Source organism: Eublepharis macularius, chromosome 15, assembly GCF_028583425.1.
Source record: "Eublepharis macularius isolate TG4126 chromosome 15, MPM_Emac_v1.0, whole genome shotgun sequence".
Classification (NCBI taxonomy): Eukaryota; Metazoa; Chordata; class Lepidosauria; order Squamata; family Eublepharidae; genus Eublepharis; species Eublepharis macularius.
The window spans coordinates 24134914-24148680 of NC_072804.1; the positions used below are offsets into that span (position 1 = coordinate 24134914).

Below are 13767 nucleotides of genomic sequence, written 5' to 3' on the forward strand. Positions count from 1 at the left end.
GTGTCGGGCGTCACTTGTAGCTTGGCTCTAAGACAGCCCCTGCAGAAAGTGGTGCTCATCAGCTGACTCAGGGGCTCTGCAAACAGCTGGTGGGTGCACACCCCTCTCTGTGCTCTTCTGGCTGCCAGAAAGTGTGCAGACAGAGAGATGAGAATGACCGCCCCACTCACCCCGAATGACAGACAGCCCACACTTATCTAATGCAAAGAAGGGTTTTTTTTAAAAACCACCTTCTGTTTAGGTGAGTGAGGTATTTACGAATGGGCTTGATTAGTAAATTTCTGACTGTATACCTGTATAAGGCACAGTGATCAATGTACCTTAGCAGCTGACTTCTCCAATTTGGAAAGCATCCAAATAAAAATACGTCCTGCTTTATTTCTTCACAGTTAAACCAGAGTTTAAATACATTGGAAACATGCACGGGAATGAAGTTGTAGGGAAAGAATTATTAATCTACCTTGCTCAGTACCTGTGCACTGAATATCTTCTTGGAAACCCAAGGATCCAGACTTTGATCAACAACACACGAATTCACTTCCTCCCGTCCATGAATCCAGATGGGTATGAACTTGCAGCAGAAGAGGTAAATACCCAGCAGGTTCGAGACTAAAGTAAAATATTATGTGCAGAACAAGAGTAAATGTATTCTAGTGGGAGCATTTTGTGAGTTGGCCTTGGTGGAGGAGAGATTCTGCTTTTCATAGAAGAACCTTCTGAAGTCCAGTGGTGGGGGCAAGCTGAATGTGAGCTCTGGGATTAAAGTGCCTCAAGACTGTCCTTCTCCCATGAGTCTACCCAGATCATGAGTCTACCCAGATCATTTTCAGAAGGCTTTTCAATTGCAGTGCTAAACATCTTTGCAGTGCTAAACATCTTTGGTAGGAGAAATTCACTTTGCAGGCAGCAAAGTGCTGCCATCTTTCTGGAAGCTTTGAAGACGATGGCTGGATTCTTTCAGAGATTTTCTGGAGGGTAGATGTTACTGTTGAGACCCAGTTTGTTGTAGTGGTTAAGAGCGGCAGGACTCTAATCTGGAGAACTGGATTTGATTCCTCACTCCTCCACTTGAAGCCAGCTGGGTGACCTTGGTTCAGTCAGAGCTCTCTCAGAGCTCTCTCAGTCCCACCCACCTCACAGGGTGATTGTTGTGAGGATAATAATAACACACTTTGTAAACCATTCTGAGTGAGAATTAAGTTGTCCTGAAGGGCAGTATACAAATCGAATGTTATTATTATCTTTTGTTTGCAGGGTGATTTGCTGCTTACATTGCTTGATTTTCAACTAATGCTTTAAATTATTGTTGTAAGCCACCCATATGGATCCATTTTTGGATAGTTAATAAGGGATATAAATAGAATTTCCAGCCTTAACTGGCACTCCAGTAGGAAAATGTGGGGGGCATAGATAGAGTATTTGTCATTGTTGTAACATTCACTCCAAATTCTGTTGTTTAAACCTAGAGTTTGGGATGAACCTTACAGTGTTGTACCAATATGATGATACTTCTTCCTGTTTCATGCCAGAAATAGAGTTGCCACCTCTGGGTTGGGAAACCCCTAGAGATTCGGGGGTAGATCCTGGGATGGTGGGATTTGGGGAGGGGAGGGATCTCATCAGGGTAGACTGCACCCTCCAAAGCAGCCATTTCTTTCACAGGAGCCAATCTCTATTGTCTGGAGATGAGTTGTAATTCTGGGAGATCTAAAAGGGTTACCTGGAGGTTGGCAGCCATAGCCAAAAATGACATTGAGCACTGGTGAGATGCTGAATTGCCCCCAGCCCCCACTGCCCTGTCAAGCTTAGGGTTCAGCAATACCGGACACACTTGATAAGCATTTGTTAATTGCATGGCTTGGGAAGGCAGAGATAGAGGCAGACCATGAAGTGCCACCACTGCGGTGTGCACTTCACACCACACCACACCTTTATTCCTACCCAACTTACTGATTTTAACCTACCTCACAGGTTTATTGTGAGGATAAATTGGATTAGGGGAGAATGTTGTTAGCCACTTTGGGTCCCCATGGAGATGAAAAAAAGGGCTATGAACAAAGTGAATAAATATTTACATCATTAAGTCGCAAAAGCCAAAGCCACCCTTCCCTCCATCCCTTCTTGCCTCTGTAGTCAGGGCAGCGGGGGCTTCCTGGGAAAAGCTGCTGCCACTGATTGCCAAGGGAGGGAGGAGAGCGAGGGGCAGAAAGGGAAAGAGCAGGAAGAGTTCTCAGGGGTAAAGGAATAAAAGGATTGCTAATGGAAAATGGGCAGAGACATAGAGCGATTCCGCACACGTTGGATAATGCACTTCCAATCCTCTTTATAGATCATTTGGAACGGATTTTTTTGTGTGTGGAACAAAAAATCCACCTTAAACAACTGATAAAGTGCATTGAAAGTGCATTATCCAACGTGTGCGGAATCAGCCATTAAATGAATTCTGTGCATCTGTCTTCACTGCGGAAGCCTCTGAATGCCAGAGCTAGGAGTCAAGCCTCTGTGCCCTGTTGTTGGCAATCCATAATAACTGGTTGGTCACAGACAGAACGCTGGACTAGGTGGACAGCTGGTTTAATTTATCAGGGCTCTTCTTACATTCTTACGCTATATGTTTGTGACTATTCTGAATGCTCCTGCCACTAACTATTTTATATGCTGTGTAGTTGGCTTTAAGAAACCTGTGCCTCAGTTATACGGGAAATAGTTGCATTTGCTATTTAGTCTTGTCAATACGAGTAAGTGTGTGGATCTGCCCAAAGAGTGGAACTTGTCTTTTTCTTCAATGCACGCTAGGGAGCTGGCTACAATGGCTGGATAAATGGGAGACAAACATCTCAGAACCTTGACCTGAACAGAAACTTCCCAGACTTGACAGCTGAAGCTTACAGACTGGCCAGGATCAGAGGGGCACGGACGGACCACCTCCCCATTCCAGAGTCTTACTGGTGGGGTAAGGTACGGATGCATCAGCAGCATTAGACACTAGTGATAACGTTGGAGGGCCAAAATTTGAGACAGTATTTGACCACATTTAAAAGGCCTAGCGTAAAGCAGTGCTGTTTTCAGTGGTACACTTAGTAGCCAAGTGTTTTATTAGGGCATATAACAATCCCTCCAGTTATTGTGTTAATGCTTATCATACCGTTTTATGAAGACACTTCTTCATTGCCTCCTGCTTCACACTCTGTGTGATACTCTCGTATCTTAATGAGAGCATCTTAAATGTATCTTAATCTGTCCTGGCACCGGCCTGGTGGAACTCTCTGTCTGATGAAACCAGGGCCTGGCAGGATTTATTATCCTTCTGCCAGGCCTGTAAGACAGAGATGTTCTGCCAGGCATATGGCGGAGGCTAGGCTGTGCCCGCACTGGCCATACTTGACTTAAAAAGATCTGTCCACCACCCTATATATATCTATAGATACGGATATATGGGCCATGTCTAAAATGAAGTGTCTCTTCCATCGCCATCTGAAGAGAAGTTTTTAATTGTATGTAGTGTTTTAAATTTTATTGTAATGTTTTATCTGCTTTTATGCGTTTTTATGTAAATTAAAATGTGTTCCACCCTGAGCCCGCTCGCTGGGGAGGGCGGACTAAAAATCTAATCTAATAAATAAATAAAATAAATAAATTAATGTTTCTTGCTTTTTAAAACATCCTTTAGGTAGCACCTGAGACCAAAGCTGTGATGAAGTGGTTGAAGACCATCCCATTCGTCCTGTCTGCGAGTCTCCATGGGGGTGATTTGGTGGTATCTTACCCTTATGATTTTTCAAGGCATCCCCTGGAAGAGAAAATGTTCTCTCCTACCCCTGATGAGAAGGTAATGCCAAATGGCAGAGTTACGTGAAAGTAAACCTGAACGTTTTCCTAAATATCAGGGAACCAAGTCCCATTATACTTGTCCTATGCACTCTTCTGCAGTTTAGAATGAGGCCCTTTGTGCTTGAGGTGACGGTGGTCAAGCCCTGTTTGGTATTTGACCTTGTCCCAGTGAACTGAAATCCTTGTCAACAGCAGGGGCAAAAAACAAGAGTAGATCTGAGTAAAATGAAAAGACGCCAGAAGGGGGCAGTAAAACATTACATCTGTCGGAAGCCGCACTTGCAGTCGCTGATTTTTGGGGCTGCAGCTTTACTTTGGAAATCAATGGAAGTTCATACCCAGTAAAGATGTCTAGAATAAGCATATGAGTGATTTCCCTCCTATAAAGACGTCATGGAGTGCATGACAGAGTTTGTTTCCTTCCTCTTGTGCATTTTATTGTCTTAAATCATGAATTAGAAGAGATTTTTAAAATACATTTTCATCTTCTTAGAATATTCTTTTCCTTCTTTAAGGACTTTCCCCTCTCCCCCAAAAAACCTGAACGTGAACTTTTCTGTTTCAGGAATTAGGACAGCAAATGGGCAAGATGCTGCCAACAGGATGGAGCCCATGAGTTTTCAAGCATCTGCATTAAAGCAGATACTACGTTTAAAGTATAATTTGATATTAGGATTTGGGGTGGCCATTTAAATCCTGACATTTATATATTATAAGGCATCAGAATAGTTGTGAAGTATTTAAAAATGGGGAGTTGGACTGAAACCACATCCAGAAATCAGCGGAGGGTTCATTTTTTTTAGTGACCCAGTCCCAACAGCAAATTGAAAGTCTCTTGGTGACTTTGAACCTGTTCTGAAGCTGAACCTTAAAACATAAAAAGGGGCCACTTATTCAAAATAAATGGCTTAATAGTCGGGAGATTCTTTGGAGGAAAGAGGAGGGCTCCCCCTGCTCCAGCTGTATTTGAAGCAACTCTGTTTCCTGTTTAGTCCTGTGAGAAGAGGAGGAGGAGTGGGACAGACTGAGAGGCAGGTCCCAGAAGTGGTGGCCCTCAAGCCCCAGCCTCGGTGGGGGAAGGTTTCCCTGGTCCTGGAAGTTCTCCCTGTTGTTCTCCTCATAGGTCGAAAAAGGGCAAGCTCATTTCCTTTCTTGCTAAGTTAGGGGGCTTTTTGTAAGAAAAAGTAGCACTAAGGAATTGGAAGCAGGGAAGACGAGATTTAAATAGGAAGGAAGGCTAACAGAAAAAGAGAGAAGGACACTTAATGTGACAGTAAGGGAAAGATGCTGGGTTTTTTTTCCACACAAAAAAAATCTCATTAATAACAAAGTGCTATGATGAAAGAACCTGTCCATGCAACAATAGGGAACCAGAATTGATTGCTCATATTTTGGTCTGAGGTGAATTTTATCTTCAAATACCCTCAGCCCAGAAGCAGCAACAGAGAAAGCATGATTCACTCACCTCATCTACTTCCAGCAGCATTTGATGAGGTTCTAGCACAATAAATGCAAGGAAAACCCCTATCCGGAGGAAATACAAATATAGATTCTCTACTAGTATTATAATTTTTTTTTTGTATTTTACTTTTTCTTAAAGTGCACAGTGCTATAGTGATATATATGAATAAATACTACAATAAATATTTATACAATATATAAGCCTTCCTGTCATAACAATAAATACACAAGGTCCGAAGAGCCAATTGGTGAAAAATGTCCTGAGGTAATATCATTTACTTCAGTTATTATCTTTAAGGATATTTTTCACCAATTGGATCTCTGGACCTTGTGCCAAATAGAAATAGCATACTCTTAAATTTGTATTGTGTTTATTGTTAAGACAAAGAAAAAGTATAATACCATTAGAGAATCTATATTTGTGTTTCCTCCGGATAGGGGTTTTCATTGCATTTATAGTGGTTACAGTTCCGGAGGAGCCCTTGTGTTGTTTGTTTTGAGGTTCTAGCACAAGCATTGCCAGAAGTTCTCCCAGCCTTTACACATGACCTCAGAGTGTGGTGGGAGAACAGCTGGGCCCTTGTGCACACTCTCCACTGCAAATTCTGCATAAGGTGCAAGGCAACCTCAGAGTATAAAACTCGGGGAAATTGCAGTCATGTCAACAAAGGCTCTGTGCTGCTTGTGGCCAATTGGCCATTAAAGCAATAACAGTTAAGTAAGTTAAGGCCTTGTGCTCAGCCTGCGTTGGCTACCATCCTGATCACTGCTGTCCCTACGAGGTGCTGTGGGCTGCAGGGCTGCCTCATCTTGTGGTTGCAGCCCGTCTGCCCCTGCCACAGACTCCTTTTGACTGCCCAGTCACAAGTGCTCAGGGCCTGCCTGTCCGCACCTCATAATCTCTGTGGCACATGTGCTTTTTCACGGCTCTGTGGCCTTTGCTGGTTTCTCTCGAGCAGACACTTTGCCACCAGAATGTCGTAGCTAGGCACACGCATGGTTTTTCAAATGAAGTTAGTAGAACATCTATTGTCTAGTGCTACTGACATTAAAGAAAGGCTGCTGGAAGATATTTTAGTTTGTGCCTGGAGACAAAATGTACCCTGGAATGAGCATTCCTTATTTTGACTGGCAAACTGCGAGCTAGGAAGAGCTGGAGCAAGAGAGGTCACAAGCCAGAAGCTTTGGCAATTGGAATATGTGGTTCCGCTAACAATATGACTCTCTGGGGTAGCTGGAACATCGATGGGAATGGTGAGTGATACCAATCTGGTAGTTTAAGCATGCTCACTATGCACACTTACGTAACCAGACCACCAGCCAGGCGAGGACTGAGAGGGGCAAGGACAGTGGCAGCAGACAGCTTGGCCAGCCAGCAGCTTCCTTGATCAGGGTGTGTATGTGGCAGAAGTGCAGACTAACTGCCAGGACAGACAGAGGAGCTTGGAGTGGCCGGGGAGCCACACACTCCACAGTCTTTCTTGGAAAGGGGAGGTGGGAAATAGGTGAAGAGATGCTCTCTTCCTCCACCCCCCCTTTGCCATTTCCAATCCCTTGAAACACCATCTCTCTCTCTCTTCCTCTCTCTGCCTGACATTTCTGGATTTTAACCTATCCGTCTAGTTTTTAACCAGGCAATGGTGGTTCTTGTGTTTCCCACAAAGCAGAGGGAGGAACTGCAGCCTTCCGATCCTGAAAATGCTTCCGGTGGCCCTGAGCGCTGTTGATCATGAGGTTCTGGCGATCTGACTTAATCACTTGTCCAGCATCAGTGATTTATGGTCCTGGGTTATTTCCAGATCTGCAGTGGCATGTGAAGTGCCCCTTGTAGCAATATCAGTTCAATATTGGTTCATTTTGGTTTGTGAAAATGCCGCTTCCGGGCCAGCAAATCACCACTTCCGGGTCAGCAGAAAGTCACTTCTGGGTCAGCAGAAGGTCTGCAGGAAGTCCATCTTCTGTTGCCTAGGAAACTGATTGATCGGCGCCAGGCTGTCTGCAGTGATGAACTGAAAACCAAACCAAACGAACCAGCCTAAAGTTTGTGGTAGTTTGTCAGAAATGGGATCTGACGAACCGCTGGTTTATGAACCATGATTCTGGTTCTTCACGAGTTTTGGTTCGTATTTCGGTTCGTGCCCATCTCTACTCTTGACAGCTATCTGGGAGCTTCAGTTGATGCTGAACTTGGCAACCCTCTCCTCACAGGAGGAGATCACCCAAAGCATATCACATTAGTGGTTCAGCATCTTCTGCAGGGGCTTCTTACTGTCTCCCAGCAACTATTCATGATGCTGGCTTTGACAGTGCCTTAAATATCTTAAATGGCACCATTTCTCTTTTGTTCCATCTCAGCTTATAAGATGAACCTTCTTGAGCCAAGAAGTCCAAGTCCATGAACCAAGTTCAGAAAGAAATTGTGCAGGGGAACAGCCCAAGTCTGAATCTGAATGCTTTCTTCCTGTACAGCTGCGTGGGCCAAAACAGCTATGGCAACCATCATGCTGCTCCATTCATTAGAAGGTGAATTGCAGGCCTGTATGGCCCCAGTTAAACCAGGGCCGTTTCCACACGTCTTACCTGCCTGCGGAACATCGTGTGGAAGACCCGGAAGACAGCGTCTTCTCGTGCGAAATCGCACCAGGAAGACGCTATTATCTGGGAGTTTTGCGCGATTTCACGCGAGAAGATGCTGTCTTCCGGGTCTTTCACGCAATGTTCCGCAGGCAGGTAAGATGTGTGGAAATGGCCCACATGGGGAGGTGAGAAGCAGTTTTTCTAGTCAACCCTCACATGGTTTAATCACCCCCTAGGCTTGGTGTGCTGCTATTAGCACTTCCATGAAGAAAAAGCAAGATGTTAAAGGTCCAGTCTTACTCTTTTTATTATTTGTGTGTGTGTGTGTATAAGTGATAAATTTTGATAAGTGAAACCATGTGGAGGCTGAAGGGTTAGACCCTTTCTTCCCCTCCCTGTGTGGCCTTTATCTGCATTGGAGCCAAGCATGCCAGTAACTTAACTTTTAAAGATAAACTGAGGTTTGTGACTTTTGCTGTGCTTGTTTTGACCCTGAGACTTCCCTATTTGAGATGTAATTCAACACCCAGGGTTACCCAGCACAGAATAATTTTAATTTTTTAAAAAAAATATGTATACATTAATTAAGAACCCAATTAACTACTCTTCTGTAGCTGGAAAATGTGGGCCTGCATAGTGGCATGGGACTGTAAAAGACGAACATAGTGTAAGTTGCTAGGACATGCCTGGGGATTCTGCAGGAAGTGTCTTTGGCGGAGAGAAGGAGAAATGGGGTCACTAGATCAAGATATGAATTTGAAAGGAACCTGGATGTCTCACTTCATTTTTCATATTCTCAGTCGTTTTTTGCATCAGTGAACAGAACACAACTTTTGCATGACTTGAATTTTTGAAGTAGACAAATTTTGGGAGAGGGAGCTGCGCTTATGTTCCTTGGGAACTGCACCTCTTGTGTCTGGCTACACATTTACAGAAAACCCTGCCCTCAGGAATTTGTTCTCAGATGATCCCGAGCTGACGCAGGAGTATCAGCTAGAACCAGATAGCTGAGTTGTGCTTTGTGTTACTCTGTGTAGGCCGGAGTAGGCATGCCACACAGCCTCCATTAATTGCTCTTTACATTTCTACATTCCTGATTTCCTGGTCAGTTGGCACACCACAACAGGAATCAGGGAGTAGTTATGTTTTATCTAGTTCTCTCACCCTTCACAGAGCACAATATTCCCATACACTCTAAGTAATATTCTTCTATGCTCAGTTACAAGTTATAGCAACTTGTAACTGTTGCTATAAACATATTTGGGCATCCGGGACTTCTTGAATACAAGCTAATAAAACTCTTGCCTCCATTTTTGGAGGGACAGACTTTGCATCCAGATCTTGTCTCGTGTCATTACTACAACTCTGAACCCTTTAAAGTAAAAAGAGCAGTTAATAAATAAAATGAATAATAATCCTGGCAATTTCTCTGGAGATTTAACTTGGATTGAGGAGGGACTGTCTGAATATAGATGAGAGTAGCAGGTAAGGCTGTGGGTGTGCGCATGCGTGCATGAGTCTTGTACAGAAGAGAGAAGAGAAAGAATACAGATTTCGTAAATTATACTGTTCCATTAGGATGTAGGCCATTTTACTCTGTTAGAATGAATACAGCTAGACGCTAACAGTTAGTAGTACAAAATCTGGATTTCTGACTAGACATGAGCATGAATCGAAATACGAATCAAATTTCATGACGAATCGGGTCGATTTGTGTTTCACGAAACACGTTTCATGGTGCCGTGGTTTTCACAAAATTCACGATTTTTGGGGCTTTCATTCGATTTGTGAATGATTGGTGACACCAGACAGGCTGGCGCTGATCCATTGATTCCCTACGCAACATATGCCTTGAATATCTGCAGACCTTTTGTTGCTATTGGAAACCCTAATCTTAGCCCACATAACCTTGATAGGCAGCTCTCCCTGCCAACTGGAGAGCTTCCATTCTGCCCTATACAACAAGGAGCAGGGGGGTTAATCCCCTAGGCAACTGAGGAGATGGGCCTTCTGTAGTCATGGGAACACCAATCTCATCCCCCCAAACCCTGTTAGGCAGGTCTGTCTGCCAACCAGAGACCTCCTGTTCTGCTGTATGTGAGCATTTCTTATATAAGGCACAGCTCTCTGCCTTGTGCTTTTCAGTTCCAGTAGACAGAGGGAGAGGGAGGACCTGTTGCTGGGAGTTGGAGTGAGAGAGTGGAATTGGGAGCTTTTGGCAGGATTTGCTGCTGCTTTAAAAGAGACTGAAAAGCCTCTTTCTTATTTTCAGCTCTTGGCTTTGCTGGGAAGGTCATTGGGTAAGGGTGCCTTCTTTCCTCCACCCCACCCAATCCCTGTCTCAGGGCATTGCCTGGCTCCGGGGCCTAGCTTGACTGAGGCCTTTTTTTTTCTTTAATTTTCTTTGCTTATATTATTTAGAGCATTTGTGTCATGGCCCAGTCTGAGACTGAGGTCTCCTCTGGAGGAGAGGAGCCTCGTGTAGCCAGCCAGGACTCCTCAGGAGAAGAGGAGCCCTGTGTAGCCAGCCCTAGCCCTGATTCAGCAGAAGCCAGCAATCAGGAGCAACAGCTGCTGGCTGATCAGAGCTTACAGCCAGCAGCTGAGGCACCAGCACCCTCCAGCTCCAATACTACAGAGGAAGCTCAGCCAGGAACTTCTACAGGTGCAGCACAGCCAAGAGCCTCCACCCCCCCCCAGGTTCACCCACGCCCAAGGAACGCCACAGGCAGCACCAGAGACTGGAACTGCAGGAGAGACGGCGCAGTGCTCGCCTCTTAAGCCAACGCCAGCTGCTGGAGAGTGATGATGAGTAGTGGCAGGATAGAGCCCCAGCAGCTGGCTGAAAACCACGCCTGGCTATAAGAGCCAGTCTGGAGGAACTGCTGGGCGTGGAAGCAGCGTGTCTACTGCCTGCAACCACTCTGTGTTTTGTGAACCTTGCCCGTGCCTGCTTTTGGACCTGACATTATCGGGGACTGACCTTGGACTGTGCCTGACCTTGCTTTTGGACTCTGGACTTACTCCTGGTTTTATCTCGTGCTCTGACCACCGGTTTGACTTGGCTTTTGCTTTTGGAACTTCTCTTTGACTTTGGCCTTAAGGTTTGGACTTGAACCACCCTGCTTGGGCTGGCCCAGCCCGTGACAATTTGTTCTTACTGGCTTGTTGGGTGAAGGTGGGTGGAGGAGAGCCTGCTTGAAGTCTCCCTGCGAGTTTGGCATCTCTGGGTATGAAGGGGGCCATTGAAGTGCCCTGGGGTCTGAGGAATCACAAAACTAACGAATCATTTTGCGAAACAGGACAATTTCGTGAAAGTTCGTTATTCATGATTCATGGAATGCTATGAAGCACGAAATACTCATTTTGTTTTCCATTTTGTGCCCATCTCTATTTCTGACTGTCGAAAGGAGATAGGAAGCTTCAGCCCTGAGGCCTTCTGACCGCTAACTGTACCAAGCAGTTCCTATCAGTGAAGAGTACTCCAGGAGGGGACTGAAAGAATAAACACTTTGATAAATAATCCACGCAGGAGCATCAAACAAAAGTTCTACATATCTGCTGGATGTCTAAAAACCAAACCTTAGCCAGAATCAAATGCTCTGACTCATGTTGGCATCCCAGATGCATACACGAGGGCCTCAAGTATCCTGACCAGCAGTTATCGAATCTTTGCCCACCACAGTTATCTAGGGGTTAAGGCTGGTGGCCTGCTGTCCAGCTCATAGCCAGTTGAAGCAGCCGCAGCACCTGTGGGCTGGATTTCAGTTACCCTTCCCATGATTCTGAGCCTGCTTTGGTTGAGAATCCATGGAGGCTTCTGAGGTTCATACAAATGGTGCCTTGGAATATGGGAGGCCAAGGCATGAGCTTGCTGGTGGACCAAGGAAGTGGTGAGCCCCTTATAAGGGGCTACCAAGAACTCACACACACAAAGCTGTTCATGCACCTTTGCTTTATACAACAAAAAGCCATTCAACTTGTTCTTTCTTAGATGTTCAAGCGGCTGTCCAAAACCTATGCAGACGCACACCCTTTAATCTCTGACAAATCAGAAATGCGTTGTGGTGGGAATTTTGTGAAACGAGGAGGCATCATTAATGGCGCAGAGTGGTACAGCTTTCCGGGAGGTAATCTTTTTAGGAATTGTGAATGTTGTAAGTGGGTTGCAGTGTGTGATCTAAGGCATCAGAGGCAAAGAAATTCTGAAGATACAGAAGCCATTGCAGGCTTGCTCGTTTTTCTCAAGAATGAATGATAGGAGTAACTAGGGTTGCCAGACTCCAGGTGGGTCCTGGAGATCTCCTGAAATTGCAGCTGCTCTCCAGACAGCAGAGAGTAGTTCCTCTGGAGAATTAGCTACTGTGGAGGGCGGACTGTACGGCGTTATACTCTGCTGAGGTTTCTTCCCTCCCCAAACCCCACCTCCAAATTTTAAAGAATTTCCCAAGCTGGACTTGGCAACCTTACTAGTTAGCCTTTTAAAAGTGGGTGGACCACACAGCCTAAGCAAGTAGGGAAAGGTGCTTTGGAGGAAGGTGCCAGGACAAGTTGCGGCCAGGATGAGAACAGCGAGTGCATAACCCCACCTTGAGCACAGTTGTGCCCAGTTTAAAAAACAAACAAAAACAGGCTTTTAATTTGTGACGTGGCATGATTTCACCATTTAAAATTTACCATTGGTTTTACTGTATAGTTTTACCATAGTTTCTGGTGATTTCTAGAGCAACATGACATCATTTCTGGTTTCTTTCTGGAAGTGATGTCATGCCATACGCAACACCAATGACCACCCCCCCCCCCCCATGTCCCCAACCCCAAACTCCTGCAACATCCAGATGGGGCCTGGAGGTCTGTCAGAATTACAACTGATCTCCAGACTACAGAAATCAATTCCCTTGGAGAAAATGTCTGCTTCGGAGGGTGGACTCTCTGGCATTATACCCTGCTGAGATCCCTCCCCGCCCCAAATTCGGCCCTCCTCAGGCCCAACCTGCAGATCTCTAGGAATTTCCCAACCCAGAATTGGCAACCCTACGCCCAACAAAATATGGATTTAAACCCTGGCATCTGATAGGTGTGGAAGCATATCTGGAAGTCTCTGGTGTGCTGAGGAGGCAGCAACATGGCATTAGAAGCCCTGTAGCAGATGGAAGGAGGCCTACTGGGAAGGCGTTGCTAACTCCGTCCCCTTTTAGCTACGAGGCCCATATCACATACACAAAAGGAACAATGATATTTCCACTCATGTGGTACAGTGGAGGCCTTAGAACCTACACATGCCTGGAATGGATTGTAGAATTGACTTCAGATACCTCAGTCCAGTTCAGTTTTGGCAGAGCAAAATGGATTCGCTCAACTCTCCACCAAATATCGAAATAGCTCCAGATGTCCCTACTGAGCCCATCTTTTGCCTTCCACACAGCTGAAAGGTGAATGTGGGAGTGATATTGATTAGAATGCCATTCTATTTATAATTGCCTGTCTGTTGGTTTCAGTCCCACGGTCACATAGGCCAACAAACTAATTCAAACTCATGCTTAAGGTTATGTCAAAGTGTTCTTAATCAGTATTGTCAGAGTCAACATTTTATTAGTTCGCTAATGAATTTCCTACAATTCTTCTTTCTAGGAATGGCAGATTTTAACTACCTTCACACAAACTGTTTTGAAATTACCATAGAGCTTGGGTGTGAGAAGTTTCCTATGGAAGATGAACTCTATTTGCTCTGGCACCAGAACAAAGAAGCCCTAGTGAAGTTCATGGAAATGGTAGTGTACCTTTCCCAAGCTCGTTTCTTCCTTCTTTCCTTCACAGAGTGGTCCACTGGAGCTGGTTCTGGACAGCTTTTACACAAAGGAAACAACTTGCTTTTCTCTCAAATGGCAGTTCACAGAT

General features: G+C 45.1%; 1 protein-coding gene across 1 annotated transcript in view; it reads left to right on the forward strand.

Annotated features, from left to right (window-relative positions):
- Positions 1-13767, forward strand: part of CPZ (carboxypeptidase Z) — a 43832-nt gene that overhangs the window by 24352 nt on the left and 5713 nt on the right. Inside the window, exons 5-9 of the mRNA XM_054999469.1 lie at positions 390-586; positions 2797-2958; positions 3671-3829; positions 11864-11999; positions 13501-13640. Coding sequence (XP_054855444.1) covers positions 390-586; positions 2797-2958; positions 3671-3829; positions 11864-11999; positions 13501-13640 — 794 coding nt within the window. The remainder of the gene's footprint in view (positions 1-389; positions 587-2796; positions 2959-3670; positions 3830-11863; positions 12000-13500; positions 13641-13767) is intronic.